The sequence below is a fragment of the Diadema antillarum genome, unplaced genomic scaffold (assembly GCF_040938485.1).
Source record: "Diadema antillarum isolate AM-2024a unplaced genomic scaffold, OU_Dant_1.0 seq00000028_RagTag, whole genome shotgun sequence".
Classification (NCBI taxonomy): Eukaryota; Metazoa; Echinodermata; class Echinoidea; order Diadematoida; family Diadematidae; genus Diadema; species Diadema antillarum.
In genome coordinates this window covers 499,180-513,360 of record NW_027271144.1, presented here as the reverse complement: position 1 = coordinate 513,360, position 14,181 = coordinate 499,180, and the positions used below count along the sequence as shown (strand labels likewise).

Below are 14,181 nucleotides of genomic sequence, written 5' to 3'. Positions count from 1 at the left end.
CAGGACATCTTGGGGCTTTCCATTAATGTTAGGTGTTACTGTACATTTTAAATCAGGTGAGATAACGCTTGTACAGCAAGAATGGAGATTTGTAGTTGATTTTGATTCTAATCTACAACTTCCGTAATGTAGACATTAGCCAGTGTCAGGGGCGGATCCAGGAATTCTGTAAAGGGGGAAGGGGGGGCGCAACTAATATTTCTGATGCCACTTCCATGTTTCATTTCATTTTTTTCTTTTTATTTCTTCAGTTTTTAACGAAAAATAAAGGGGGGTGTGCGTCGGTTGCACCCCCCTCTGGATCCGCCACTGAGTGAAGCACTATACATGTATCATATGTGTGTTGGTTAATAACATCATGACAGAGAGAGTGGATTCTGACTTGAGCTAGCTCATTTGAATGGCCATTCCTGACTCATTACTTTTTGAAAGCTGTAACAGATCACAGAAGGCTAACTCTTTGTGCACCAATATACAGTGTATGCTACAATAATGCTACAATGTAGGCATTCATATTAAGCTCCAGTACTTTGTAAAATGAATCCAATGAATCCAATGAATCCAATACTGTAAAAGTGGATATTTTCGCATGACTAATTTTTCACGCTCAGCAGGATAAGAAGAGTTTCGCATGTTTTTCATTATGCGGAATCAAGACCTCAACTACTGGAGCATATAGCATGCAAAAATATTTACGTGCTTTTATGTTCGCACTGGTTTCTGGTCGCGCGAAAAGCGCAAAAATTTCAACACTGCAGAAATTTCCACTTCTACAGTATACTGTACAAATAGTTTTAGCTGTACCAATAACAGTGTACAAGTGTTTTGAATCACATCTTATGATTCTAGTGTACGTGTACATGTACATAATTTGTGCATTGTACATGTCATGTTGAGATTCAGCCCTAAATTTTCTGTCCATTTATACCAACGAAAAAGTTTAAAATTAAGTTTATATTTGCACGTCACATGATTAATATCCGACAGCTGTAAGTGGGAATTTTCACTTTTACAATGTAGCATACAGTTATTGTTAACTCTCAATCGCTAAGAAGCATAGTGTTCAATACATGTGGACATGTACACTGTAAATTACACATATGTACATATTTGTACAGTGTACTTTGTAAATTAATCCTATAATTGCATGTTTCGATGTGGGGAATATTTTTCAAGGGAATTGTATCTCATAAGCTATAAGAGAGACATGTTCAGGTCCAAGGCATTGAAATCAAAGTATGCGTTATTTAAAAAAGAGAAGTTATACATTGTAGAGAATCCATACAAGTACAGTATGAAGGAGCTACAGTACTGTACATCTTATTTGTCAATGTCAGGGTCTTCATTATGCCTCCGCCACGAAGTGGTGCCGGAGGCATTATGTTTTCGGGTTGTCCGTCCGTCCGTACGTCCGTACGTACGTCCGTACGTCCGTACGTCTGTACGTCCGTACGTCCGTACGTCCGTACGTCCGTCCGTCCGCTTTCGTTTACGCGATAACTTGAGTAATATTCACTGGAATTTTACCAAACTTGGTCCAAGTATGAAGTATGATGGGGCAATAATTTGATTAGATTTTGGGTGAAATCGGCTAAAGGTCAAAGGTCAAAGGTCAAGGTCAAATCATAAAATTGTATCCGTTTACGCGATAACTCAAGACTGGATGGAGTAAATTTCACCAAACTTTGTTGGAGGATGATGTATGATGGGACAATTACTTGAGTAGTTTTTCAGTGAAATCGGACAAAGGTCAAAGGTCAAAGATCAAGGTCAAATCCTAAAATTTATCTGTTTACATGATAACTCAAAACTGGATGAAGCAGCTTTCACCAAACTTGGTCCAAGGATGATGTATGATGGGACAATTAGTTGATATGATTTTAGTGACATTGGCAAGAGGTCAAAGGTCAAAAGGTCAAGGTCAAATGCTACAAATGTTGCAATTTCCCCCATATCTATGCAATGCCCGGAGGTATTTTCTTGAAACTTAGTGTGGACATGTACTACTGTGTGAAGATTCTCCAGAGAGAGTTTCATGTCATAAGGTCAAAGGTCAAAAGGTCAAAGGTTAGGTGAAAATGTTGCAATATCACTTTTCTCGCAAATGGTTCAATGTATCTTCGTGGAACTTGGTACTTACACATGTACTGACTGGAAGGGATTATCTAGGGAATTTAGGGGTCATGGGTCAATAGTCAGGGGTCAAAGGTCAAGGTCAACTCCTCAAAATCTTACTATTTCCCTCATATACTAGTATATGCAATGCTTGCATTATTAGTTTCAAAACTTATTACATGCATTACCTAATGGAGATTCTCTTGGAAATTTCCAGCCAGAAGGTCAAAGGTCAAAGGTTAAGGGTCAAAGGCCAGGTTTCAATGCCCCCCCCCCCCAAAAAAAAAAAAAAAAAAAAAAATCCATTTTGTACCGTCATTACACTCTTTCTTCATACCTTGGAAATTACTCAATGCATAAACTTATAAAAAGTCTGTCAGAATTCAAGTAAAAATTCTCAATTCCCCAAATATGTGTATCTGCACTCTTAGAAAATTAAAGCAAACCCAGTTCAAGACATTTCTGACAAACCTGTCATTTCAATATTTTGCCAGTTATGTGAAACTGTCATGGATAACACATTGTGAAGACATTGTACTATACGCCTATTGGGAGAATCATGCATTATGGCGGAGGCATCAGTCGCCATAGCGACATTTCTAGTTTTTCCATTGTGAGGCATAATGTGTATTCCTGTGTGTCATTGCTATCTGACCCTGAGTGGACATGACGGGTGACCCCAAAGATGTGATTTAAAAAAGAATGATCTTGAAAGCATTTCTCAAGACTGTATACAGTGTACAGTACATCCTCTCTGATGGAGTCAGTTGCTCACAGACTGTTTAGAGTTGCTATAGAAGGATCATTCGTGTAGCCATTCAAATTAATTTTCAAGGTGTGGACCCACAAGCAGAAGACTGTGAATAATCTACAATATTTCGTATGTTCAGTCTGATCGAGGATATTTTATGAGTTGCTAGCATACAGTACATTGTACACGTAGATCCTTGAATACAAATTAACAATTTATGTCAACACAATGTCTTTCATTGCCTTACACCTAAAAGGCATAATTTACCATAGATTTGCAGATGAAACAAAAACCCAGCATTAGTGCTCTAAATAGTTCTAAAATGTGAGTTAGGGATAGAAACAACCACTGTAAAAATTTGAATCCATACTATCGATGTTAAGTATTGTTAAATACACAAAATGTGAACAATGTTAAATAATAGTTATAATAAAAATGTTTCCAGATTAAACCGTATACAGTTAAATGGTTTATTATGAAAGATACTGATATCTCCTTTAATATATTTTAGGCTTTATTGCAAAAATTTTATATGGTAGGATGTTTTGTGATACAACAGACCTACACATATATGCATCAAATGTGATATCTTGAAAAATGTTCACTACTCCCAAAGGTAACTGGACCTTTCACAACACTTCTGTTAATACATACTGTACACCTCTGTGCTACGTGTTCTGAGAAAAGTGTGCCCATTCAAAAAGTTGGAATGATTTAGTTGATTGTCCATCTGTGTAGAAAGGCTTCAATGCTCAGAGACAATTTGATCAAAGTTTGCTTGCCAGTGTAAATATGCCTTTCACAATACTGAGTAGTGAGACCACAGAAATGTGTGATCAATTAGTCATGGTTATACTCCAGAATAAAGAATGCTCACATCTTTTTTTTTTCCCCAACAGTATACACTGTAGTCCTGTTGGACACAGTAACAAATATTCAAATTAAACCACAAAGTGAACAAAGTGTGAAGTTTCCCCATTTTTCCCACTGGTGATTTGAAATTGTGTTTGATAAATTGTAGTTTGAAAAATGATACTGACTATACCTTTTTTATCAATACTGCAGTATGATTCACTGTTTTTTTTAATTACTGTATTCTGCTGAATCTTATGTGAGATTTTTATTTCCACTATTAAATTTTGTGCGTCTGGTGCTATTCGCAATTTGAAAATACCGGTATGCGAAAATGTTAACAAGAGCTGATTCTGACATAAATGTGACATGCAGGTGTACGATAGATGCACATTTCTCTGTTCAATACTGTAGGCCCTACTCCACAATCGCAAATTTAACTACTCTTGAAATTGTCTGAAAGTCTTGATTCGCAAAAACCTGTGTGGCATGTAATTGTATAGTATGCAAGAAATAGGAAACTGATCTACTGTACAGTTGTACATACATGTACATGTAACGCCACAGAGAAAGCAACATAGAGAGGACAGCTTGTACAATGTCGATGCAGAGTTGATATGCTTGTAAAATACTGTACAATGTACATGTACTTCATTTGATAAGTAGGCCTATATAATGTGATAGATTATATTGTAGCAATGTAAGATACTTTAGTGTAATCCTGATGGCAGGGCTTTATCATGGCTGCATAATATACAATTTCAGACAAGCTATTATATTTTTGATACATTGGAGGACACATGATTGAATTTGCATAGTTTCAGACAGGGGATGTCCTGCAGGCATTACTGATAGATCAAGAATACAATTACCTGTATGCTTCATGAATTATTCATTCTTGATTATTCTCAGTACATGTACAGGGCCCCGTTTTATCAAAAGATAAAATTGATTTTAGATTTCCTTACTACACAGGTTGCCATAGACTTATAGTTGAAATCAACTATATAATCAATTCTAACTCTTCATAAAACAGGGTCCCAATGTACATTCTTTGTACATGGTATACAGTACATACAACAACAGTGTACAGCTGTTTGTACACTGGTTTGTTTTGTGTATTCTGACTTCTATTTGCCCTTCATGTATACCGTGAGAATGAGTTTGAATACCAACCAATGACTTCCACTGAGAGACCAAAGAGCAAACTGCTTTGAATACATTGGAATCCTTCTGTAAATACGGTTTGTGTCGTTGTAGGGATATGAAAGAGCATTATTTGTGTATGTGTATGTGTGTGTGTGTGTGTTATTATTTTCATTAATATCATTGGTGTTGTTCAACACAAATGTTTAACAAGTCTACAAAAACTGTAACAGCATAATTTTCATTTCTAAAGTATTTCCCATGATTGGGATGAGAAAGGTAGCACTGAGACATATGCATAACGTGGTGTTTGGTAATTAAAACAGACTTTTTTTAGTGCTGTACAATGTACACGTATCTCATTTGATACTGACACTTTTCACTCAGTATGGTCCCCACACTGGCTAATAAAAGATGCACTGTTTTTCGAGTTTACCTTTGGGTGCAGTGATATTAAAAATGTTCAAGATGTCACATTTGATGCATATATGTGTAGGTCTGTTGTATCACAAAACATCCTCCCTTATAAAATTTTTGCAATAAAGCCTATATATAATGTATGAGGAGATACTATACATGTATCAGTACTTTTCTCAATAAACCATAATTGTTAATGGTTTAGTCTGGAAGCATTCTTATTATGGCTATTGTTCACATTTTGTGATATTCAACAATACTTAACATCAATTATACGGATTCAAATTTTTACAGCGTTGGTTGTTTCTGTCCCTAACTCACATTTTAGAACTATTTTAAAGCGCTAATGCTGGGTTTTTGTTTCATCTGCAAATGGTAAATTATGCCTTTAACAAACTCTTTATTGATATGGCTGTGATGTACAACTTGTAATGCCAACACTGTACAAATAATTTAATTATCACCTTCAAATACAGTACATCAGAACTTGTGGGTGACAGAAGTATTAAAAAAAAAGAAAAAAAAAATGTTCGCTGAGTTTAAACAGTCAAAGGTGAAATAATTTCCTGAATACATGATTTTATAGTCTGATTGAGTTTACATGAAACACACATATTGTTCAAAGGTTTGTTTTCTTTCAATCACTGGAGAAATATTGATGCAGTAATAAAGACTGGGACTGTTAACCCGTTGAGGACAAGTCCTGGGTATACTGGGGCAGGTGTCTCTCTGAAATGCGTGTTGTAGCAAATTAGTCCCTGCTCAATGGGTTAAAAACCACACAGAAAACTAAAACGTGCTGTGCATGGAAAATTAATGAGCTATTAAAAGTCCATGCAAACTACTGTAGATGATCCATCAACAGGATATCCAACGTTGTTGGAGGATACAAAATTTCACGTACCGGTCATAGAACTTTGTTTTACTCGGAAGCTTTTATTTCCCTCAATGCACCACCCATTGAATCTCATTTTGCCTGTTTTGGCTTCCTGTCAGCATCATTGCTGAGTACTCATAGTGACTCAATCGAATTTGGTTTGCGTGACGAGGACTCTCAGAACTGGTAGGGCACAAAGGACAACTCTGCAGTGTCGGAATTAAAATGTGCGACAAGAAACCAAGGTTGCCACCACCACCACCAAAAGAAAGAAGTTCACAAGGAAATAATGCAGGGCAGTAATGCCTTTAAGTCCTGTGACTCATAGCATTTTCCTTCAACAGATGTCGGGAAGTACAATGTGCTATACATGTATGCACATGGGAACTGTTTATCTTTGCCTTTTATACCACTTCATTATCCCTTAAAGTTGCTTCTTCGTGTCTAGTTGTCTGGTTTGATCGCTCTCTATTTTTATGTATGTACATTTGATACAGTATGTCAATATATTTATCTAGTATCTATCTAGCTATTTGTCTATCTTTATCTCTGTCTAGCTCTGGCTCTTCTACATTTGCGTGGATGTGTGTATCAATGTATTGTGTTCAGACAAAGTTTGAAAATGTAGTTCTGTTTTCTGTTGTTGTTTTTTGCAGTCATAGCAACTATTCACTTTGTATGTCATGTTTTTGCAGTAGTTCTAACATCCATCTATCTCTGATGCTTCTTTCTCCCCATCCCTCTTCAGACATTACCATGGCAACAAATCACAGAAGATGCCTGCAGTTGATGAACTGGTTCCTCCTGCTTTCGCACTGCCTTTGGAGGGTGTCACATGCACTCAGTAAGAACTCTGTTTTGTATGATTCTCCCACTGGCATTCTCTATAACCCTTCTGCCTCACTGTGAATGGTGATCTCCATTCATTGCTGCATTGTTATCCTGATTAGTTATTATTTTAATCTTTCATGTCCATTTTTGCATTAAGATATTATTTCACCTACATGTAATTTCTGTTATTAATGATCGTGATATCTTTGCTGACTCATACAATTGTACCTTTACAGATGCAATTAGCCCTGTTTCTGTGAGGATTCAAATTAGAATTTGAAAAATCTTGTAAAGTCACTTTAAGCTTTAAGAAGATGGATGCTTTACAATTTTCAGATTTCTCATGAAGTAATTAACATTATTTTCATGTGATCGCTGCACTGTCACCAAATACAAGTGTATGCATTGAAGTTTTCAGATATTACAAACAGATAAAGATACAGGTGTAACATTTACGTGTGTGATTTACACTCTACAATAGTAACAGTTCACTGCATCAGTTTAAAGATCGTCAAAATGGCAAAACAGTGACATTAATTCATTTGCAGTTATGGGACTAACATTTGTATCAACTTTAGCATTTCTTTTACAAGTGTACACATTAACCCCTTGTAGGGGATGGTTTGATTTTGCTACAGCACAAATTTCCCTTGGACACCTGCTCGAGTATACTGGGGACTCGTCCTCAACGGGTTAAAGAGCAAACTCACCTACTGTGAAAAGTATCACATCACCCTCTTAGATGCTACATTAAAGATGAAGCTAGAAGCATTTGCTAGCTATTAATGCTCTATTTTGTTATTCCTGTCCATTTGGTTTTTTTACCCCACCAGCCTGTGGTGACAGCATCATGGGGTCAGTGTCCATCAACCAGGAGGGCTCTTTTTCCGCCCCAAACTTTCCCCACAGCTACCCCAGGGAAGACTCCTTCTACCAGTGCACCTACACGCTAACCAACTCAAATGCCACAGACTTCATTCGACTGGTGTTCGACGACTTCCACCTCAACGACCAAGGCAATGTCGCCTTCCAGAATGGAGTATCTGACTACGTGCAGGTAAGATGGCATTCACTTTCGAGATTTTGTGTTTGCAGCCGTTTATCGTGTTTTATGTTGTTAGACATTTTAGGTCCATGACCAACCCCAACCAGCTGTAGTTTTGGTATTGAATAGACATGTGATATACGTGGAGCTCGTCATATGCAAATTGCTACAATATTGCTTATATCAAAACATTTAGGGCTTGTAATGAACTTGGGACTGACAACATTGACTCCTCTCTGTCTTTTCACTGAATTTGTTAATACATGTACATGTATCAACATAGAGAAATGCTGATCATCTGTGTAGCTACTGGAGTACTGAATAATTCTAATTTCTGAAAGTTGTCAAAACTTTCAGGGCACTTTTAATAAGTGACCTAAAGATTAGATAGTATGAGATACACATACGATTTTGTAGCACGATAGTAGGTAATGGCCTACAGCAACCAAAGCAAATACAATGTATACTAGTAATACATTGCCGGTCTCTGTTTGACCATGTATCACACTTGTACATTTATACATTGTACATGTATATCACAGCTTATATCCTTCCACAAAACCATTTCTTTCTAAACATCATAGACATCTTCATGCTGTTCATTTGCTGATGATCATAACAGAGTTGTCATAAGCCCCACTTTCTGAGCTAGCTTCTTTTTTTTTTCTTTTTGCGGCAGATATTAGAGATCATATTACTTTGCTGAATGTGCCAGTTATCTTTCTCATTACATTACGACTCACATGCTGTTTACATTAAAGTCTAGACTCCCAGGAGGGAATGATAAAGCAGTGATCAGATAACATAAATACACACTCACTATAAATGTAGTGTCTTCAGTAGCAATACACCTTGTAACGCCAATCTTGCAAAATCATGTTACCCACCCAACACCCACGTATGCTTGTGCAGTTGATCTGGCAGTGTTTACATTCTAACGTCAAATTGTGTCTGTAACAGTAGACGTGTGTGCTGGATGCTAAAATTTGATGATACCTGTATAATTTTATAGCCAGCATAGTGGTGGATGTGCCTAAAGTCTGATGTCTCTATTCATATCTTGAAAACAATGGCAATGACACATTGTTACGCATACAATACGAGTGTATATTCTTCAGCTTTTTGTTCTACAAGATTGTCAAGGAGGCATTAAATAGGTCTGCTAGATTTTCATTTTTTGACAAGCATCAAATAGTACAACAATTGCTTCATGTAGGTACGACTGTAACCTTCTTCCAGACTAGAAGGAACGCATGTTGCTAAATGTGTACTTTGCACTGTAAGAAATGTGGATGGGTCATGGAGCTGAATAATAGAATGACTAAATATCCAGCCATGTTTGAAAAACATAGTGTGTTTATCAGTATCAATAGGCACATTGTAGTTATTGTTCTACATGTAGATAGACAGTTAAGCATTCTTCAATATAGCTATCAGCTGTGTAGGTTTTGTGGTTTTCTCTACTCTATCTCTTTTTTTTTTTCAATTTCAAGTGGAAGATTTTGGCACTATTGACCTGGTGGTATGTTTTGTATTAAATTGTAACAGACATTTAGATATCAAACTTCCCTGCCCTTCCCCTTTTCTCTCCTCTTTATCAGATTTAAAAGGGGGGATGGTGCAGAGTAAGAAAGAAATATAACCAGAAAGCACTCGAATGTACAGACCTCTGCCAAACCAGCTACTGATTTCCACCCGTACCCTTACACACATGCAATTTCCCAAAATAGAAACCTTTTGTTTATGTCATTGCACGGTGCCTTGCCCGAGCAGAGCATGCGCTTTAGTGCGCATATGCACATAAACCTCCTGTAGGCGTAGCTTGAAATTCTCAGATCGCTACCAAAATTGTTTGAGTTTCATTTTAATCCGTACACAACTTTTTGAGCTATTTTGCAAACAGACAAACCAACATCAATGATCACTTAACCTCCTCCTTCCTTGGCGGAGGTAAGTAGCGTGTACTGTACATACTTTCACAATTTTGTTCTTTCTTGACAGAATGGCATAATACGTGTAGAAATGACGTAATATATCAGCGTCATTTAGTTGAGCAATATTTCCCTCTCTTTTCAAAGGTTTTCCTTTGAACTTGTGCACGCAATGTGTCATTTCTGTACAAAGTGATTTGGTTGGACGTATTGCAGCAAAAGTCCAGAAAACAGTGGGTTGTTGCCATTCATGGCCCTGTATTGTGCAGATATGTGATTGATTTCAAGATTAGTGTCACCTTTATGTTAATGGCTGTGTATTGGAATGAGTGTACACAAATTGTTACTGTACGTACACAACACAAGACGTGGGGAATCTTTCTTCTTTGCCTCCTTGTACATTTGTAGCTATTTTATCGTTGTCCCTGACATTTTGCAAAGTTTTTACAAAGTCAAATCCATGTACTGTAGGTTTCTTGTCAGAATTTGGCCTCTGGTAATCCAAGCTGTCATCAAATACCTAGAGATGCTATCATCAATCAAAGAAACACATAAATACTATTCTTATATTTCCTCTTGGGGAAAATTTTAACATACAGTGTACACTTTGATGCAGAAAACTTTCATCAGTTGGGGAGATCATACAGTAGGTATACTTCATTCATGCATAAACTCTGTTGCCTGTTTCTCCCAGATTGACTTTCAGAATGGCAGGACTCCCTTAAACCATGTTGGTATCAACCGGCCAGCCGCTATCGTGAGCTCGGGAAGCAGCTTGGTCGTGACGCTAGGAGTCCAGGCCGACGGACCGAGGGCTTTCTCCGGCTTCCGCACGTTCAGCGCCCACTACCGCTTCATCGGCAGACAGGAGAAAGAGGAGATGGAGAGTGTGTTCTCGGGTGAGTATGGCTGTCTTTTATATCTCTGCAGCCATTATTGGGTATGAGAAGAAATGGGTTTCTGAGCTGAGAGTCCATTGCATCCATCTTTGTGGATTTTTACTTGAAGTGATATGGGTCCTGGGAGTACTCATCAGAAGCTTGTCAAACTTTGTTCTTGAGGGCTAGGGCAGATAGGGCTGCCAACCGAGTGGATTGAACTGTAATGGGATCATGTTTAACAGAAACTAAGGACTTATTCCTGAGACACCATCTTGGCTGTGTAAATAGGGACAAAGGACAAAAATATCTCGCTCTGTATCTTGGTAAATATGTAGCAAATTGTCCCCATATTTTGCACGCATATAAATCATATCAAGGGAATCATTTCATGGCATGAGATAATGACCTTTTTCCTCAGATGCCCTCTTTGATTTGCAAATGAGGTTCATATATTCAGAATTTTCATTTTGTATCTTTGTTTATAGTCAAATTCTGTAGGCATGATGGCAGGTATGATTCCCTTTTCTTTGATGAGAATCTCAGAAATCACATGACCATTCATCCCCAGTAGCAGATGTAATGAATGGGGTCATCTGAATCGAGGTCAGGGCTCAAGACATTTATTTCTTGATACATCGGATCACATAATTTGTCAGTATTGACAAGTTTTCATATCTACAATGTACATGTAGTTATAATTGAAATACTCTGTATTCAGAAAATCATGATTGTGTATGATCATTTTTTTCTTTTTTGTGTTGGGAATGGAAAAATAAAGGAAATTTGATTAGATTATGTAAAATCAAAATAACAGAGTCACTAAGAGAAATTTTATGTACAACATGTGCCCCTTTTGAGGGGAGGGGGTGGGGGGAGAAAAGGATGAGGGGTAGGGAGATGGAGATACAGGTGGTGGGAAGCAGATAATATGTGAAAAAGCAATGGAAATTCTGGATTATATTTTCAGATTATTTGCTCTGTTGCATTTAAGCACATATTGTCTTTCCTCTTACATCATGCCTATCATAAAACCACCCATGAACAGAGAGATATGTGGGGGATTAAACAGCTCTCATTTTTATTTGTCAAAGTGCTAAACTTTAACACCTTCCCAAGTGGATCCATTTTATGATATTGACTATGTGCAGGACAAGTATACAGACATGTACACACAAGTATGTTCTCACACGCCTATATTTGCATGTTTGTGACAGCTAAGACATATTTGTGTCTACTTAGTTTTGAAAAATTCTACCAATTTATAAAGTATGTGTTCAATTTTGTTTAAACATTGGAGGGTCCAGGGCACACAACATTTTATTTTATTATTATTATTTTTTTTAATGCTATGAAGTGATTACCTATGATTAAAAATGTCAGGAAAAGCAGATTCAGCAGGGGAAACAGAGACAGCAACATCATTCTTTTATTTTTTTTTATTTATATATTTTTTTAAGAGGGTTTTTTTTTTTTCACATCTCCATATACATCATTCAACAAGGTATCACACTCATTTTCAGAAAGGAAGATGAATGATTCAGACCAAAACTAAAGTTTGCTGCTCTCCCATTCTCGTTGGTCCACTAACACCCAATCAGGACACCCTGGATGGTCGTGAGAGGGTCAATAGACGCAGGAACTCTATGCACCTCACTTAATGACTATCCCATTCCAGATTTTGGCGGCCTGTAATAACAGAGCAGCATCCTCAATTTACCCAGGTCATCACATGTTAGTCATCAGTAGAATGTAGTCACTGTCATCACCATATCTAGGGAGATATGATCACCACTTCAGAAAGGATTTTGCAACTCCCATGGAAAGTCCGAGGGGGGGGGGGGGGAGTTGATGGGGAAGTAAATAGAGAGAGAATTTATTTAAAAAAAAAAAAAAAATTAGTGCCACAACGTTTTGAAACCAGATCTTTGCAAATTAGAGCCAACAGCCTTTTTCGCAGCCTGAAACTTTCATGAATTGCTGACCAAAAAACAAACACAGAATGCATACTACTAATCACGCATAGTTTACAAAAAGCAGAAACGAAATAAATGTGCACCGTTTATCAGTTGTCTGCATACTAGAAGTTGACTTCAGAAGCTCTTCAGCTGTACTGTGCACAGTTGCATGCGTACTAGTATGTATGAATGAGATCAATTCCATTACTTGGAAGGGTTAAACTGTTCATTCCTCCACTGGCATTTACTATATTGTGTAGACAGACATATTTACATGTACATGCATTTTCCTTCAAATTTGTGAGTCTCAGCTCATTGTGAAATTTGTGAAAGTTTCATATGTGTAAAGGATATGTGCATGTGCTTGTGATGTACAAATGTGACCGTGCATCACAAAACGAACAAAAAGTCGCACCCCTTGATTTCACATGAGGACTCAAAACAGGTGAAACGGGTCAACCAAGTCAAAAGAGCTACCCTTCTTCTACATTATTCTTAAGTTTGGGGTCATAAAATGAATGGGAAAGTGCATTTTCAGTAGTTTTTCTACAACCCCTTTTTTGTAGAGTAGTGCAATCAGGTACGTCTTAGAGGCCTCTTTTCATTTCTTGATAACCCTTTGCACACTCTTCACTGTCAAGTCTGATAACTTTTGATGGGATAAGGGTACTGCTTTGAAAGTTGGCATTAATCACGAACAGAATGTGTTAATAGAGCATGCTCAATTTCAATTTAATCTGATAATCCCTTTATTGTTGTTGCTCCAGTGGTTTACATCTTGTTTTTTGTCCCATTCATCACGCAGCTAGCGCGGTTTTGTAAAGATTAAGCGCTTGAATAGACTGATAGACCCTGTGCTTCATAGCCTCTTTTCTCGGTTCACACTTTTCCAGAGTGTGTGCTTTCTTTCTAATATTTAGATAGGTTAGGAGAGTCCATTTGAATTGAATACACCATTTTCAAGCTTAGAATCTGTCCTTAACTAAAAATCCATGTCTGGCAACTTTTTGTTTGTGGTGCAGGGTCACAAATGTACATGTATGTTACATAATACAGTAATACAAATTTAATTGCCATCCTGTTTGTAGTGGGCGTCTGTCTATGAAGGCCACTGTGGATTTCTTCCCTGAGTGGTTGCTAGTTGCAGGATTGACTGTACATACAGTGTCTGAATATGCTGATATTCAGGAAGTTTACTTGTGATCTAGATGTAGGTCAGCAGCGATAAATTCCCAGAACTCGTGCTTCAGAGAGATAAAGTTTGAGGGAGAAATTGTGAGAGATAGGGAGAGAAGAGAACTTCCGACAACAATTAAGGCTTAGAGATAGATAACTAAAAGTGATTTCTGTCACAAGTTGTTTTCTTGTGATCTTACACCC

General features: G+C 37.4%; 1 protein-coding gene across 1 annotated transcript in view; it reads left to right on the top strand.

Moving 5' to 3' along the window:
- Positions 1–7,828: 7,828 nt before the first annotated feature.
- Positions 7,829–14,181, top strand: part of LOC139725237 (uncharacterized) — a 33,208-nt gene continuing 26,855 nt past the window's right edge. The window contains exons 1-2 of the mRNA XM_071636329.1: positions 7,829–8,046; positions 10,660–10,864. Coding sequence (XP_071492430.1) covers positions 7,840–8,046; positions 10,660–10,864 — 412 coding nt within the window. The 5' untranslated portion in view covers positions 7,829–7,839. The remainder of the gene's footprint in view (positions 8,047–10,659; positions 10,865–14,181) is intronic.